General features: G+C 35.1%; 1 protein-coding gene across 4 annotated transcripts in view; it reads left to right on the top strand.

Annotated features, from left to right (window-relative positions):
* LOC145681636 (uncharacterized) overlaps window positions 1-13,520 on the top strand; it is a 421,555-nt gene that overhangs the window by 391,012 nt on the left and 17,023 nt on the right. For all 4 annotated transcript variants that reach the window (XR_014130843.1, XR_014130844.1, XM_081753252.1 and 1 more), the window contains one exon: window positions 2,825-2,978. Coding sequence is in view for 2 of the 4 variants with exons in the window: in XM_081753252.1 (XP_081609378.1) it covers window positions 2,825-2,978 (154 nt within the window). In the remaining 2 variants the exon portion in view is untranslated. The remainder of the gene's footprint in view (window positions 1-2,824; window positions 2,979-13,520) is intronic.

Here is a 13,520-nt window from a genome sequence, read left to right as displayed (position 1 = left end):
CAACCGTTTTGGTTCAGACAATACGAAACCCGTGTTCGCTCGTTTTACGTCTACAATATCTTTGCCAAATTTCATTCATTTCGTTTCACTTCTTCTTACCTTTCGATTCACTTCTTCTTACCAAAGTTTCAAAATTTTGGGGTGTTTATTTTGCCCCTTAACCCGTTTCTCAACAGAAAAAAACGAATTCTTTCATTTTTTGGGAATTGTCCATACACAAAATTTTGTTGCAATTTTTCATATCCTGTGCACACATCTGACGTACTGTTACTAGCACTTTTGGTATTCCGTGATCAAACGTTTGGAGGGTTCCATACCCCACCCAACCGCTTTTTCCAGGAAAACGCGAACACCGTAATCCCTCATTTTATTTGTGCAATTTCATGCACTTCGGATCATTTCTTCTTGTCTATCTGGCGTCAACTTCCAAGTTTTGGGGTGGGGTCTTTTGCCCCCTAAAACTGTTTCTCCGCAGAAAATAAAAACCCTTATTCATTGAGTTTTTGCGGTTTGTCCATTCACACAGTTTCGTTGCAACGCATATTGTCCTTTGCACACATCTGACATAGTGTTACTAGCAATTTTGATATTTCGTGATCAAAGGCTTGCAAGGTTCCGTGCAACACCCAACCCTTTTTTCCAGGACAATATGAACCCGCATTCCCTCATTGTATGTCTACAAAATCTGTGTATAATTTTATTCACTTTGGTTCACTTGTTCTTGCGTTTCGGGCATAAACTTTCAAAATTTTGGGAGAGGAGCTTTTACCCTGTAAAACCATTTCTTTACAGAAAATTAAAAAAACAGTATTCGATTATTTTTTGCGTATTCTCCATACACAAAGCTTAGTTGCAATTCTTCAAATCCTTTACACACATCTAACATACTGTTACTATCTCTTGATATTCAGTGATCAAAGGTTTGTAGGTGTCCGTGCTCCATTCAACCATTTTTTCCTGGAAAATATGAACCCGTATTCCCTCATTTCATGTCTACAATATCTGTGCACAATTTCACTCACTTCGGTACACTCCTATTTGTTTTTCGGTCATTAATTTCCGAAATTTTGGCCCCTGAAACCGTTCTAAGTGGACAATAAAGAAAACCATATTAGTTTATTTTTGCGTATTGTCCATACACATAGATTCGTGGCAATTCTTGCCGTCTTTTAAACACATCTGACATACTGTTACTGGCACTTTCGATATTCCGTGATCAAAGATTTGGAGGGGTCCGTACTCCACCTAACCGTTTTCCCCAGAACATACGAAACCCGTACACCCTCATTTTATGTTTTCAATATCTGTGCCAAATTTCATTCATTTCGGTTCAGTTCCTCTTACGTTTTGGGCGTCAACTTTCAAAATTTTTGGGTCGGTTCTTTAGCCCCCTTAAACAGTTCTTCCCCAGAAAATAAATAAAACGTATGCCTTCATTTTTTACACATTGTGCATGCGCATAGTTCTGTGGCAATTCGTCATGTCCTTTACACTCATCTGACAAACAGTTACTAGCTCTTTTGACATTTCGTTATCAAATATTTGGAGGGGTCCGTGAGCCACCTAACCGTCTTTTCCAGGAAAATACGAAACCCGTATCCTTATTTTATGTCTGCAATATATGTGAAAAATATCATTCAATTCGGTTCTCCTCTTCATTCCTTTCGGGCGTCAAAATTCAAAATTTTGGGTGAGTGTTTTTGACCCCTAAAACCGTTTTTCCGCAGAAAATAGAAAACCTTATTCGTTCATTTTTTATGTATTGTCCATACACCAATTTATTTTGCAATTCCTCCTCTTCTTTATACACATCTGACATACTGTTACTAGCACTTTGATATTTCCTGATCAAATGTTTGGAGAGGTCCGTGCTCCACCCAACCCCTTTTTTTCAAGAAAATACTAAACCCGAATTCCTTCATTTTATGTTTCCAATATCTGTGCTCAATTTCATTCATTTTGGATTACTTGTTTTGCCTCTCAGGTGTCAACTTTCTAATTTTTTGAGTGGGTTCTATATAAAACTTTACATTATGTAACTTTCTTCTTCTTTATGAGATTATTGTTTTGGGGGAAGAGAAATGCTTTACTCTGATATCTGTTCGTTGCCATTCATTTTGTTTGAACTGCTTAAGTAAGATCGTTTTGTAACATTTGATGTCATCCAACTTTGTCACGATAATAAAATTGTCATTCTTAACAATTTGTTTTATTGTCTTATTTGGAGTTTGTCACACTGATATATTTGTTACAAGATTGAAGTTTGGTCCAACGCCTTTTGAATTCGCAACCAACTTGACCGCCGAGCTTTCTGGGTTGCCTGCTATTGCAGGAAAAGTAGAATAGCTGCGGTAATGGACTTTCGGAGTCGTGTATAAAAGCGAAAATAGTTTTGTGAAGTTACAGAAACACTCCAAAAATAAGGTTCTTAAAAACAACTCTTATTTTTGGAGTTGTTTTCAAACTCTTGAAACAACAACAGAATGATCGCCCTTTTCTGTTGCAATGATCTGTCCAAGGCACTTTATAAAAAATCAGCGTAGCATAACAACAAAAGCCGCTCTCTTCGTAGAAAAAAGCATGGTATGGTGACTATAGGTAGGTGCCGAATTCTTCTTTGCCGGGCGATGAAATATCTAGCTACGGCTCTGAAAACATAAAATGATTTTTCAAATAAAGTGAATTTAGTGGATATTAAAAACATATTTTCTGTATTTTATGACAACATAACGTTCTCCGCCACTAAAAAAAATAAACTTTAGAAGTAAACTGTTTGACAAAAATCACCTTTTTCTGGAAATAATTTGTACAATTTTCATTGCAGATGAAACCTATACTCCTTCTTCCATGGTTATATACGCATTTGGTATTACTTGTCATATTCACTATTACAGAAATGTATTTCATAATATCTTCATTTGTTGAGAAAGATGTTACCGCTGGTTTTATATTTTTATTTCTTTTTCTTCTTCAAGAAGGTAAGATACGTTGATGTTTAGTTTATTCGTTTATAGTTTTGCTATATATAAAGACAAGAATCAATGTGACTGCTGAACAAGCTCACACTATGTTATAAGAAACATTTCGACAAGGGCCAACCAAATTTACAGAAATATATATCCAGTACTAAATAGCGTTAAAATAATCTAGGAAATATCCATTAACTTTGGGAGGAGAGCATCAGAGCACTCATATATTAGGAAAACATATCAGTCCCATATTAAATCATATAGTATCATAATGCAAAATATTCTTACAAAAGAGTATAAATTACGTCAACAAACCACCACAAACTACCCTGTGTTATTTTCATACAGTTTTGCATTGCCTTATCCAGATACTGAAGCATACTTTATCGAATATCTTCATCGTGCTATTTGTAAGACGATAGTAAGAAATATTGTTAGTGATATATAACCCAAACAATGATCGCCTATTTAATTTTAATTTCCGTTTAACTGAAAAAATGCTTAAAGAATGACATATACAAATAGGTACGTTACCAAAAGCTAAATAAAATAATATGCTTAAGGGCAAAATTTCATCCATGGTTTTCGAGAAAATAAATTGAAAACTAGTTTCCCTGACAAAACAAAATATGATTTTTATTGTCAATAATAATACACAGTTCCGACGTAATAAATTGTTTATAGCTTTTTTTTACCTAATGTTTATAAATACGAATGTTAAATACGATCAGTATTCTGCTGTAAGTCATGAAAGAAATAACCTAAGTTACGAAAAGTTCCTTAATTTTTTAAATATCCTACTTTAATATCTTAAAACATTTGATTGTAATAAATCATTTTTTATCAATCTGCATATTATCATTTCCAATGATAATATAAATAAAAATGTACAGAATAGTCCATATTTCAGAATACATCTGGCTTTGTGTCCGAAAATTTCATGATTTTACTTAGTTAAAAGTACATATTTTTAAAATTTAGTAATTAAATAATATGATTATATAAGTACATTCGTAAACACTGCACTCAAATAGTCTTAAAGTATTAGAACTATCTACTGAATAACACAGTACAAAACATATATGAAATGCTTGGTACCAAGTGAACTAATTTCAAAATTAAAACTTCAATGACTGAAGCTGAAGATCTATGTTTCAAGAATACTTAATACTTCTTTTACTTTGGCTACAAATTTGTAACTTAGTAGCTTATGTTTTCAGTATGTAATTGTTACGAAAATCATTTAATAAAGGTATTGTTACGGGGTTACTTTTATTCTAACAAATAGAACAAGAAAACTTAATGGTTGATATTAAAGGAGATTATTAACTTAAAGGACTTCTTTCTTTCGTGCCGAGAGAAGCTATAGATATTTCCCATAGCGTACTTTGAGTAATACCTCAGTGAAGACTCTCCTGTTATATCTTGATTTCAGCCAAAGCTTGTAAAATTCAAGCAGTCGCATAACATTTCGAGAGATCTCGAAGTGTCTTTGATCATTCACTTCATCCGTCGTACATCATGTACAATCGAGACTCATAAATGATAGAACACTTACGAGCTGTGGCGGTCGATACACTAGAATTAGAAGGTTGCACCTTTGTACTGCTCCCCTTCCAACCTAGGAGAGGAATTGACATTTTCTAAGTGTTATTTCATATGTGCCTTTCTAGTAATTAAGTTCAACCTTCGGATTAAACCGATTTAATAAAGAAGTTAAAAATCTAAAGAAAGTTACAAAAATAAATGAGCTTTGTACCTCTCGGAGTCGATCCAGAATTACGTTCACGGTTTCAAGTTCTTATATACTTACATATTATCTTTTCCTGATTAACCTTCGTACTAGTCACGAGTTCGCGAGAAAAAATGAGGAATAGCATTAGAAATTAAATTTCTGGGCTGTCGGTATCTAAGGCTATTTAGCCCCTAAGGATTAGAGAGATGAATTCTCTCGGCGAGCAAAATAGCTGATGAAGGGAAGAAGTTATTAGAGAAGGAAGGAAGCAGCCTCCCATCATAAGCTTAGCTACCAGACCGGCATTTTCGTGGTGGGAAAATTTAATCCCAAGAAAACTCTCACTCAACATTCCTGACCTTAATTAGCTGTTACACTTTATAGACCGAGCTTCAAATTTAGGAAAAGTTATAGAAACAGCTGTGTGGTATCTTACAATTAGTGCTCTCAACCGTAACCCGAATTGATTGACCCGACGCGATGACCCCACCCGACTCGAGAGACCCGGCCCGTGATCCAACCAGATTGACCCAACCCGACGCGACCCGTAATCCGACCAGAGCTGACCCTTCCCGTTTGAGAGCACTATGGTCATGACATCAATATGCACTCCCATTGGAAATTAAACCCTTACCACGTATACTGACTTCTTACATGTAAATCAGTAGCTAGATCAAGCGGATATGTATATGCATTTTTGGGAATATTTGGCATTTCTGAGATTTGGATATTTCTTTTTATAACTGACTGCAATGTTCGACGTGGGAGAAATTTATTTTTTTCTTGCTTTAGTTCTACGTGACGAACTTTTTCTTCAAGGTCAGTGTTCTCACCTCCTCGGAAGGCAGGGGTCTTCTCGGAAGGCAGTGGCAAGAGTCTCGTGGCGGAGACAGAAGGAAATCGTTTAACTACAATGATAAGGGTTGAGGAAACAGGAGAACACCTGTGATTTTTTCCAACCCTTCAACTTTCATTCCAAAATAGGTTCTTATGATTTCGGGACACGCGCCACTTTGATTTTTCTTTCTCGGTAATTAAAACGTATTTTACAATATATATATTTGCAAGTAAGAAGATACATAATATGAATTTTCTAATTTATAATTGAAAAATACGGTATGATAATTAATTATAAGTACTAATATTATTTCATCACTTTCAGCCCAACAAATGAAATTCAAACAATTCGCACCCTGGGTCTTGGTCATCAATACTGCGTCTTATTCTTTGTCTTGCACAGTCAAATCTTGGTCCGGCATTTCGTAGTCTTGGTAGTTTTTCATGCTATACAAGATCCAAGAATGCTCGCCTCATCGGTACAAATGAAGACCAAGTGTGATTTTGATTATGGTCTTTCATACAATACGGAGAGCAAGAAAATATGCTCATCGCTACTTGGTGATCACCAAAACAAGGACTAGAGCAATATTACTATGCATTTCGTCTTGCATATCCAATCTTTATCTTGTTCTTGTATCGATGTTCTTGGGCTTGGTGAAATCAATTGAAATATTCAATTTAAGGTCCCGCGAATCTTCACCGAGGCTAAGGGAGATGGCAATCATGAGAAATGAATAAAATGGTGGAATGAAGAAAGTGGGAGGAAACAGGAGAACCCCGAGAAAACCCACTACACGGCGTTTCTCCACCACAAAGCCCACTTAGCCCAAGCTGGGATCAAGATGTGCACACCATGCACCAGAGGTGAATTCTCTACCACTGAGCCACCGTGGCCCCGCTTGGGCTTGATTGTCCATATCCAATCTTTATTTTGGCCTTGCTTAAACAACTTATAGTTTTGTTCTAAATCCAGACTCCAATTGGCGTAGATATTAATATTACAGTCGATTGGTAAAATCAATCTTGCACATTTAAAAAATTAAAGTACACACAAGTACAAAAATCAGCATTTACCATAAAAACACTAGCAGCAAGTGTTCAAAGTAGTTTTATGGTTTCTATAAAATCAATTGAAAATTGCTATTTTAATTAGGCAGCTAGTGAAAAACAGGAGCTTTCGACTCCAGCCGAGTTTAAGCTCAACCTAACCCCAGATGACCAAAGTGAAATGACCCGAGTGACCCGATTGACCCGACCCGAGCTGACCTGATCCGACAACCCGACCCGACCCGTTTGAGAGCACTACTTACAATCAAACTGGGAGACATCCAGAAAATTTACAAAATTTCAAAATTTGTAGTGAGATGTTATACATTCTAGAGAAACTACATTTTTACAATTACTGTTAATTGGGATGATTAGATAATGATTAAGTGTAATTCTCTTTGAGGAGGCCTGCTAGCGGTGAAAAATGAACATTTTCATAAAAGAAGAAAACTAAGACAAATATTGAAACGCATTCAATGTGTTTTTAAAAAATCATGAAATTTATACACTCATTGAGCAGTATTAGTAATTATGCTACTATTCATTGATTTCCAATCGTTGTCTAACATGTCTCAGTTCGTTACGTGATTATATTTCTGAAAATGCATCAAAACTGTTAAAATTATCCGTAAATTCTCGGCCTTCCAACATCTCTAATCAAAGTTACGTTTTACACAGAATTGGGGTCAACATCTACAATTTGACTTGTCTTTTATATTATACCCACTTTCAACTCAGATATAGAGAATTTCCATAATATGCTGATAATTCTTACTACTCTCCCAGGTTGGCTGGGTTGAATCTAAGTAAAGTATACCTATAATCTGGCCGGCAAGCGCGGCCGGGATTACGGAAACACACATCAGACTCCCAATTATGCATTGACGACCAGAACCTTATTGCTCCCTACACATGTTTAGGTCGTAACAATCTGCCTATTAGTCAAAGTTGCCCTATAATGCTTATCATTGGATATTGAGAAGGTTAGGTTGTTCGGGTGTCGCTCAGAGACTGTTAGGTTTTACTATACGTCAACTACCTCACTGCCCTTTATCCGCTACTCAAGAACCGGAAGATTTACATGATTTTATATATCATTCTCCCCAGCTAAAATTTCGCTAAAAACGACTTCTTCACAACACCAGTTATATTGCACACACAATGCGTCTGTAGTAGGACGGGGTAACGAACACGCGCGGTGTTCCGAACCCTCGCTTATATACTCCGTAATAAGGTAGATTTCACCTTCAGCCCAACTTGATAAAAAGCCTCCTTTAAGTGAGAAAGCGAGAAGCACAACAAGACACAGATATAACTATTACAATCCTGTTTTCTTATTACAGGAAATTGGGTATTTTTACGAAATATTTGTTTCCGAGCAACATACAAATTTATGTACAGAAACAGTAATACGATGATAGAAAATAAAAGAATTTGACTCGATGCAGGAAAGCAAATTTCTCCGTATAGAGTAATTAGCATTTACTAACACCATTTCTCTTCCCATCTCTGTTACACATTAGTGATGGCCACAAATTCTGCTTGCCCCGACTCAATTCTCAGAGTATTTTTTTTTTACCTAGAACGTTCTTTCTGTCTTGCACTTGTTATAAACCTAAAGCAAAATTCAGGATCACAGATTCCGACCGGTCCAAAGAACTTTCTGGCTTTATACGGCTTCGTCAGTGATGTATACCGAACCTAGGATAGATCTCTCATACACTAGGCATGATCACGCAGGCAATCGCCAAGGTTCATGTTTCGTTCATCATGCGAAGCAAAACTCAGTCAGTGTAATGCCTCAACCTTCGACCCTGTTTCATTACATTCTCGTTGGTTAACGAACTACTCTTCCCAAACACTCTAGATTCCTGTTCCATCATAGCAGAAAATTTCTGGTTTGCTATCATATGTAAGTAAAATTTTGCTTTCGACATAAAATCAGCCATTATTACGGCAGGGCAGGGATGCATCCTGAAAGGATATGGACGATAAAATTAAGTTCATAACAGCATCCACCAACTGAAGTGAACAAAGTTGCTAGATTCTTTTTCGTTTTTTTAGTGTTATGTTATTTTAAATCCGTGATGTACATGTAACATTTCATATAATTATAAAATTTAAATGGCATTGCCAAGACACAATATCATGCTCCTTAGGATGTATTTACGTAGGAACAAATATATTGTATCTGAGCTGGCTGTTTAAAAATGTAAAGATTATCTGAACACCGTACAAAAATACTACCATTTTTGTAAAAATAAAAAAGATAATGTCTTACAGCATAACGCTCTCCATTTATTGATTTCCCAATTATGACTTGTACTGTAGTCATGACTTTATTTTTATATTATGATTCACGTTATTAGCTATTGATGAAGTAAGCTTCTGAGAAGTGTGTGTATATTCTGAATAACGACGAAATTAAAGGAAAAAAGAAATTAAATTTTTAATTTAATATTCCACGTATACACTCTGCAGGCCTAAGAGGCAGATGATTAATGAAATTGGATAGTTGTGTCTTTTTGTTCTCTGTCAATGAATGTTAATTTCATTTTTTTTTGCACCAAGACATATACACAGGCGCTAGAACAGTGGAGAGTTATAGTTAAGAAATGGTTCTTAAGAATCCTATTTTAGGCTTGAAAGAATAAAAAATTCATATACATGAAATTATTCCAAAGTAAATCCAAGAAATGCAACAGTATAAATCATCATTATTAATAATTTATTTTATTTATACAATATGCAGGAAACGATAAATTTTGTTGAGAACGAACAGTTATGATTAGGTTTCAGTTCTTACTCATTGTTTTCAAAATGTTGAGAAAGCTATTTTTTCCTTGGGAATGAAATAATGTATTCTGTACGATAACCATACTTCAAATCTATATTAAATTCATACAATATTATCACACTAGTCATATAATATCTTATTAGACAAGTAACATTGTGTATAGTGTACGTTTAATTAATCGACATAAATTATTATAATAAATACATTCTTAAACTTTACTTTCTCAACTATGATATTGTCCACAAGTAAACACACACATGAATTCAAACAAACCAGAGTGGCATGCTTTAGGGTGAATTGACGCTTGTAGTTTTCAATAGAAATAGAAAAAAGTGAAAGTTTGTTGTTAAAATAAATAGGTCGCAGTAATAATTAATTTTCTGGAAGAAACGATTTTCCTCTTTACTGCAAATGTAACTAAATATATTGCTAACTAATAGTTATATGTATTTAATGCTGCCATTTCTTAACGGAGACACTCCTTTAAGTACATCCTTCTTGTGAATATTTATTGTTTCGTGCTCGGTACAGAAACTCTGATAGTCTGGTGGATATTTAACAACACTTTTGAACTATTCAGTCTGTTCTGCAAAACTATCCTTAATATAAATCTATATTGATATTATTATTCACGTAATATTGGAAATAGTTTTCTCTAATTTCCTAAAAGAAGTTTACTAAAACGAAAGAATCGATGCCTGAATTGGAGAGTTACATAATAAACAGAATCAGAGTAGCATACTCAATGAATTGACATTATAGCATTGTTAATTCCTTAAATTCGAATCGTGGTTCGTACGAGTTCTCCACTTCAACGTCAGTAGTATAGAAATGCTCTTCTATTCTTGTTAATGTTTGTTCAATTCTTGTCTTATATCAGTTCTTAAAGGGTTCTTTCTCGTCTACACTGAATTCTTGGAAAGCAATTCTCGTCTCATTTTGTAAATTCATGTAGAAAATTTATAACCTGATGTATAGCTTATTTTGACCTACTAATAGCAGAATCATTGCGTTTCACGAGATATTCACGAAGGGTGTAAAATAGCATTTAAATCATATTTATTATATGAAGTATATTTTGACATGGCTTGTGTATCTATAAATCCTGTCAATACTACTTTTGGTTTCTGAAAGCATTTTATTAACTGGCAGATTTGATATTTTGTACATTTCAACATTTTGCAGAGTATGAGATCTAAATCTTGGAGAGAGCAATGTTGACAAACAAACTCGAAAAATGTCATATTGTGTTCAACATTAAGAACCAAAGCTCGTGGTCAAAACATTTTATTTCCCGTCACCTTTATTTTGATCTATAGTTAACACGATACCATTTAAAGTCAATTTTAGAGAAAGAAAAACTGCCAATTGAACACGTAAATTTACAACGTTGTATATCTTCTTTCGTGTTTGAGCACCTTTCGCGATATTCAACCATTCGTTTCTTGTACCTCATTTTAAATTCCAAATTTCCTTGACCTGTTCTTGATTCTTTAACTGGACACCCAATAATCTGTTTCGTGTCTCGATGATCGTTTGACAATTCTCGAATAGGGTACCTGAATTTCGTTTCTGGAGCCGTGTAGGCGATTCTCAGGTATGGATTAAGTTTCCCGATCCTCACCTGCTGGGGTTACTGTATATTTAGAAACGAGGAACCTGAATAATAAAAAAAAAACATGTTATCGCACTTACAACATAACCACTGCCAAAAATTAAGAGATTGGTACCTTGGTATCCGAAAATATGGTTTCCACATCAAGGACTGTGTTCACTAAGCCAAGACCAACGGAAAAATGAAGACCATTTGTCCCCATTATTACTCTAGTCTCTTAGGGGAAGCAGAGTTATAACCACTCCTAAATATATTTTTGTTTTATTCACTATATTTTCTTTAACCCTTTCCGGATCCTTGGGACAATTTGTACCATACGCATTTTTCATGGTAAATTGCGTTATTTCTCTTCTATTTGAGCTTTTTCGTCCGGGCTTCTTCTTTTTTTTTTTGTTTTTCAAGTCCAGAGACATTGTAGAAGACATTACATATGGTTTCAGACCGTCCTGCGTCCAGACATAAGAGGTGATGACGTTATAATCTTAAAATGTATTTTTTCCCTTTTTAACCCTATGTTCATTATTTTTTGGCGGGCTTATTTTTGAACGTAGAAGATTGAAATTTTGCACAAACAATCAGTCCACCGAATAGTGTTCACCAGATTTTTTGTTCCGATGTCAGTTTTAAAACAAGGAGGAACCAGAGGGGCAAAGGTTTATAAAAGGGATATTTTTACCCCAAAAATCCCGTTTTTCGTCATTTTTCGTCATTTTCCCGCCTTACATACGCGATGGTGACACGTGACGGAGTCATACCGTCTGAAAGGAAGTTCCATTCTGAAGAGATCGACGGTCGAATTATTATTCTAGGGTAATTAGGGCCGTCTCAGTGAATTTTTATCCAAATATACTTCTGTATGTGGTAAAAGTGGGGCATGGTAGGGAAATTTTTCTGGTGGACTTATTTTTTCATGTAGAAGATTGAAAGTTTGCACAAACATTCAGTCCGCCGAGTAGTATTTACCAGAAGTTTTTTTCGATTTCTGCGTAAAAACAAGGGGGGTCCAGAGGGGCAAAATTTGAAAAAAGGGATTTTTAGACCCAAAAAATCCCTTTCTTCGGGATTTCCCCCTTTACCTACAGGATAGACACGAGAGTCATACCGTCTGAAAGACAGTTCTGTTCTGAAGAGAATGATGGGCGAAACATGACCCTAGGGTAATTAGGGATGTCTCACGAAAGTTTTTTTTTTTTTTGAGATCATGGTGTTTTGCGGTAGTTTTGAGCATGGTGGGAATTGCTGATAAAATTTCTCCCGCCCTTACTGTTCAAGATAGAAACTTGAAATTTGGTATATACATTTAGTTTACCAAGTACTATTCTTGAGATTTTTTGGAGGTCTCTACGTTCACACAGGGGGGGCAGGGGGCCCAAAGTTGGACAAAAAAAGTCCCCATCAAAATTTTTCTTTGACATTAATTTTCCCTCTCCTGGTATACGGCATGGGCAAGAAGGTGATACCATTTGAAAGCCTGTTCTATTCTGAAGAGAATGAGGTATGAACCATGATCCTAGGATAAATAGTGACGATGCAGTAGCTGCTTGACTGAAAGTCTAAAAAATAGCCCAAAATGCCATTATCCGGAAAGGCAAATTCTTAATTACAGAACAGAAGTACATTTTCCTATTGGAAATAGTAAAATGCATATTTTTACGCTGTTAACAACAGTGTAGTGAACAAAGGCATTCGAAATGTCCTGATAGCTAACTGAAGAAAGTGAGCCTCCGATCAGAATACCAGCTCGTGAAAAGTCTCATATTTACGTCGCCTTTCTCGTATCTCATATGTGTATAAATAAGTGATGATAATAATAGTTTTATAACGAGTGTTTTCGTTAAGGTGAATATTTTTTCAATAAAATAGTTTATATTCTTTACGATTTTTGTAATATTATTTATTTAGTAAGCAATTAAAAACCTTAATTTACCTGCGGAGTGTCAGTCCGCAGCGACTACTTATATCATAAAATGAGTGCGACTACAGCAGGGTTAAAAGTATAAATATACAGTTAAACAAGGAAAAGACTATAGTTTTGCAGGTTCTATAACATATTTAGGATATGATATTTCAAAACAAGAATATATCGCGCTAAGGATAATTTACATCCGATAATAAACCCATCGTCTCCTTTAAATGTAAACCAGATAAAGTCTTTTATGGGTATGTTAAATTTTTATCACAGATATCTATTATCCTTGTCATCAAACATTCCAAAATTATATAGATCGTTAAAAAAGATGTATATTGGGAAGGAATTTCGCTTTAAAGAAGGCAAGACTTTTATATTCTTTTAATGAGAATGCTAAAGTGCTACTAATGGCAAATGCTTCATTAGTCTGAGACGGTGCTGATGGAATAGGTGGACAATTAAAAACTGTAGCTTGTTCATATGCTACCTTATAAGACCATGGAAAGAAGTATTCACAATTTGAGAAATAAGCTTTAGCAGTACTTTTTGGCGTACGTAAGCTTCATAAGTTTCTGTTCGGAAGGAGTTTCAAAAAGCTAACAAATTCC

This window comes from Thermobia domestica, chromosome 3 (genome assembly GCF_964235325.1).
Source record: "Thermobia domestica chromosome 3, izTheDome1.hap1.1, whole genome shotgun sequence".
NCBI classification, from domain to species: Eukaryota; Metazoa; Arthropoda; class Insecta; order Zygentoma; family Lepismatidae; genus Thermobia; species Thermobia domestica.
The sequence above is the reverse complement of the archived record's forward strand: the minus strand, read 5'-3'. Positions and strand labels throughout refer to the sequence as shown.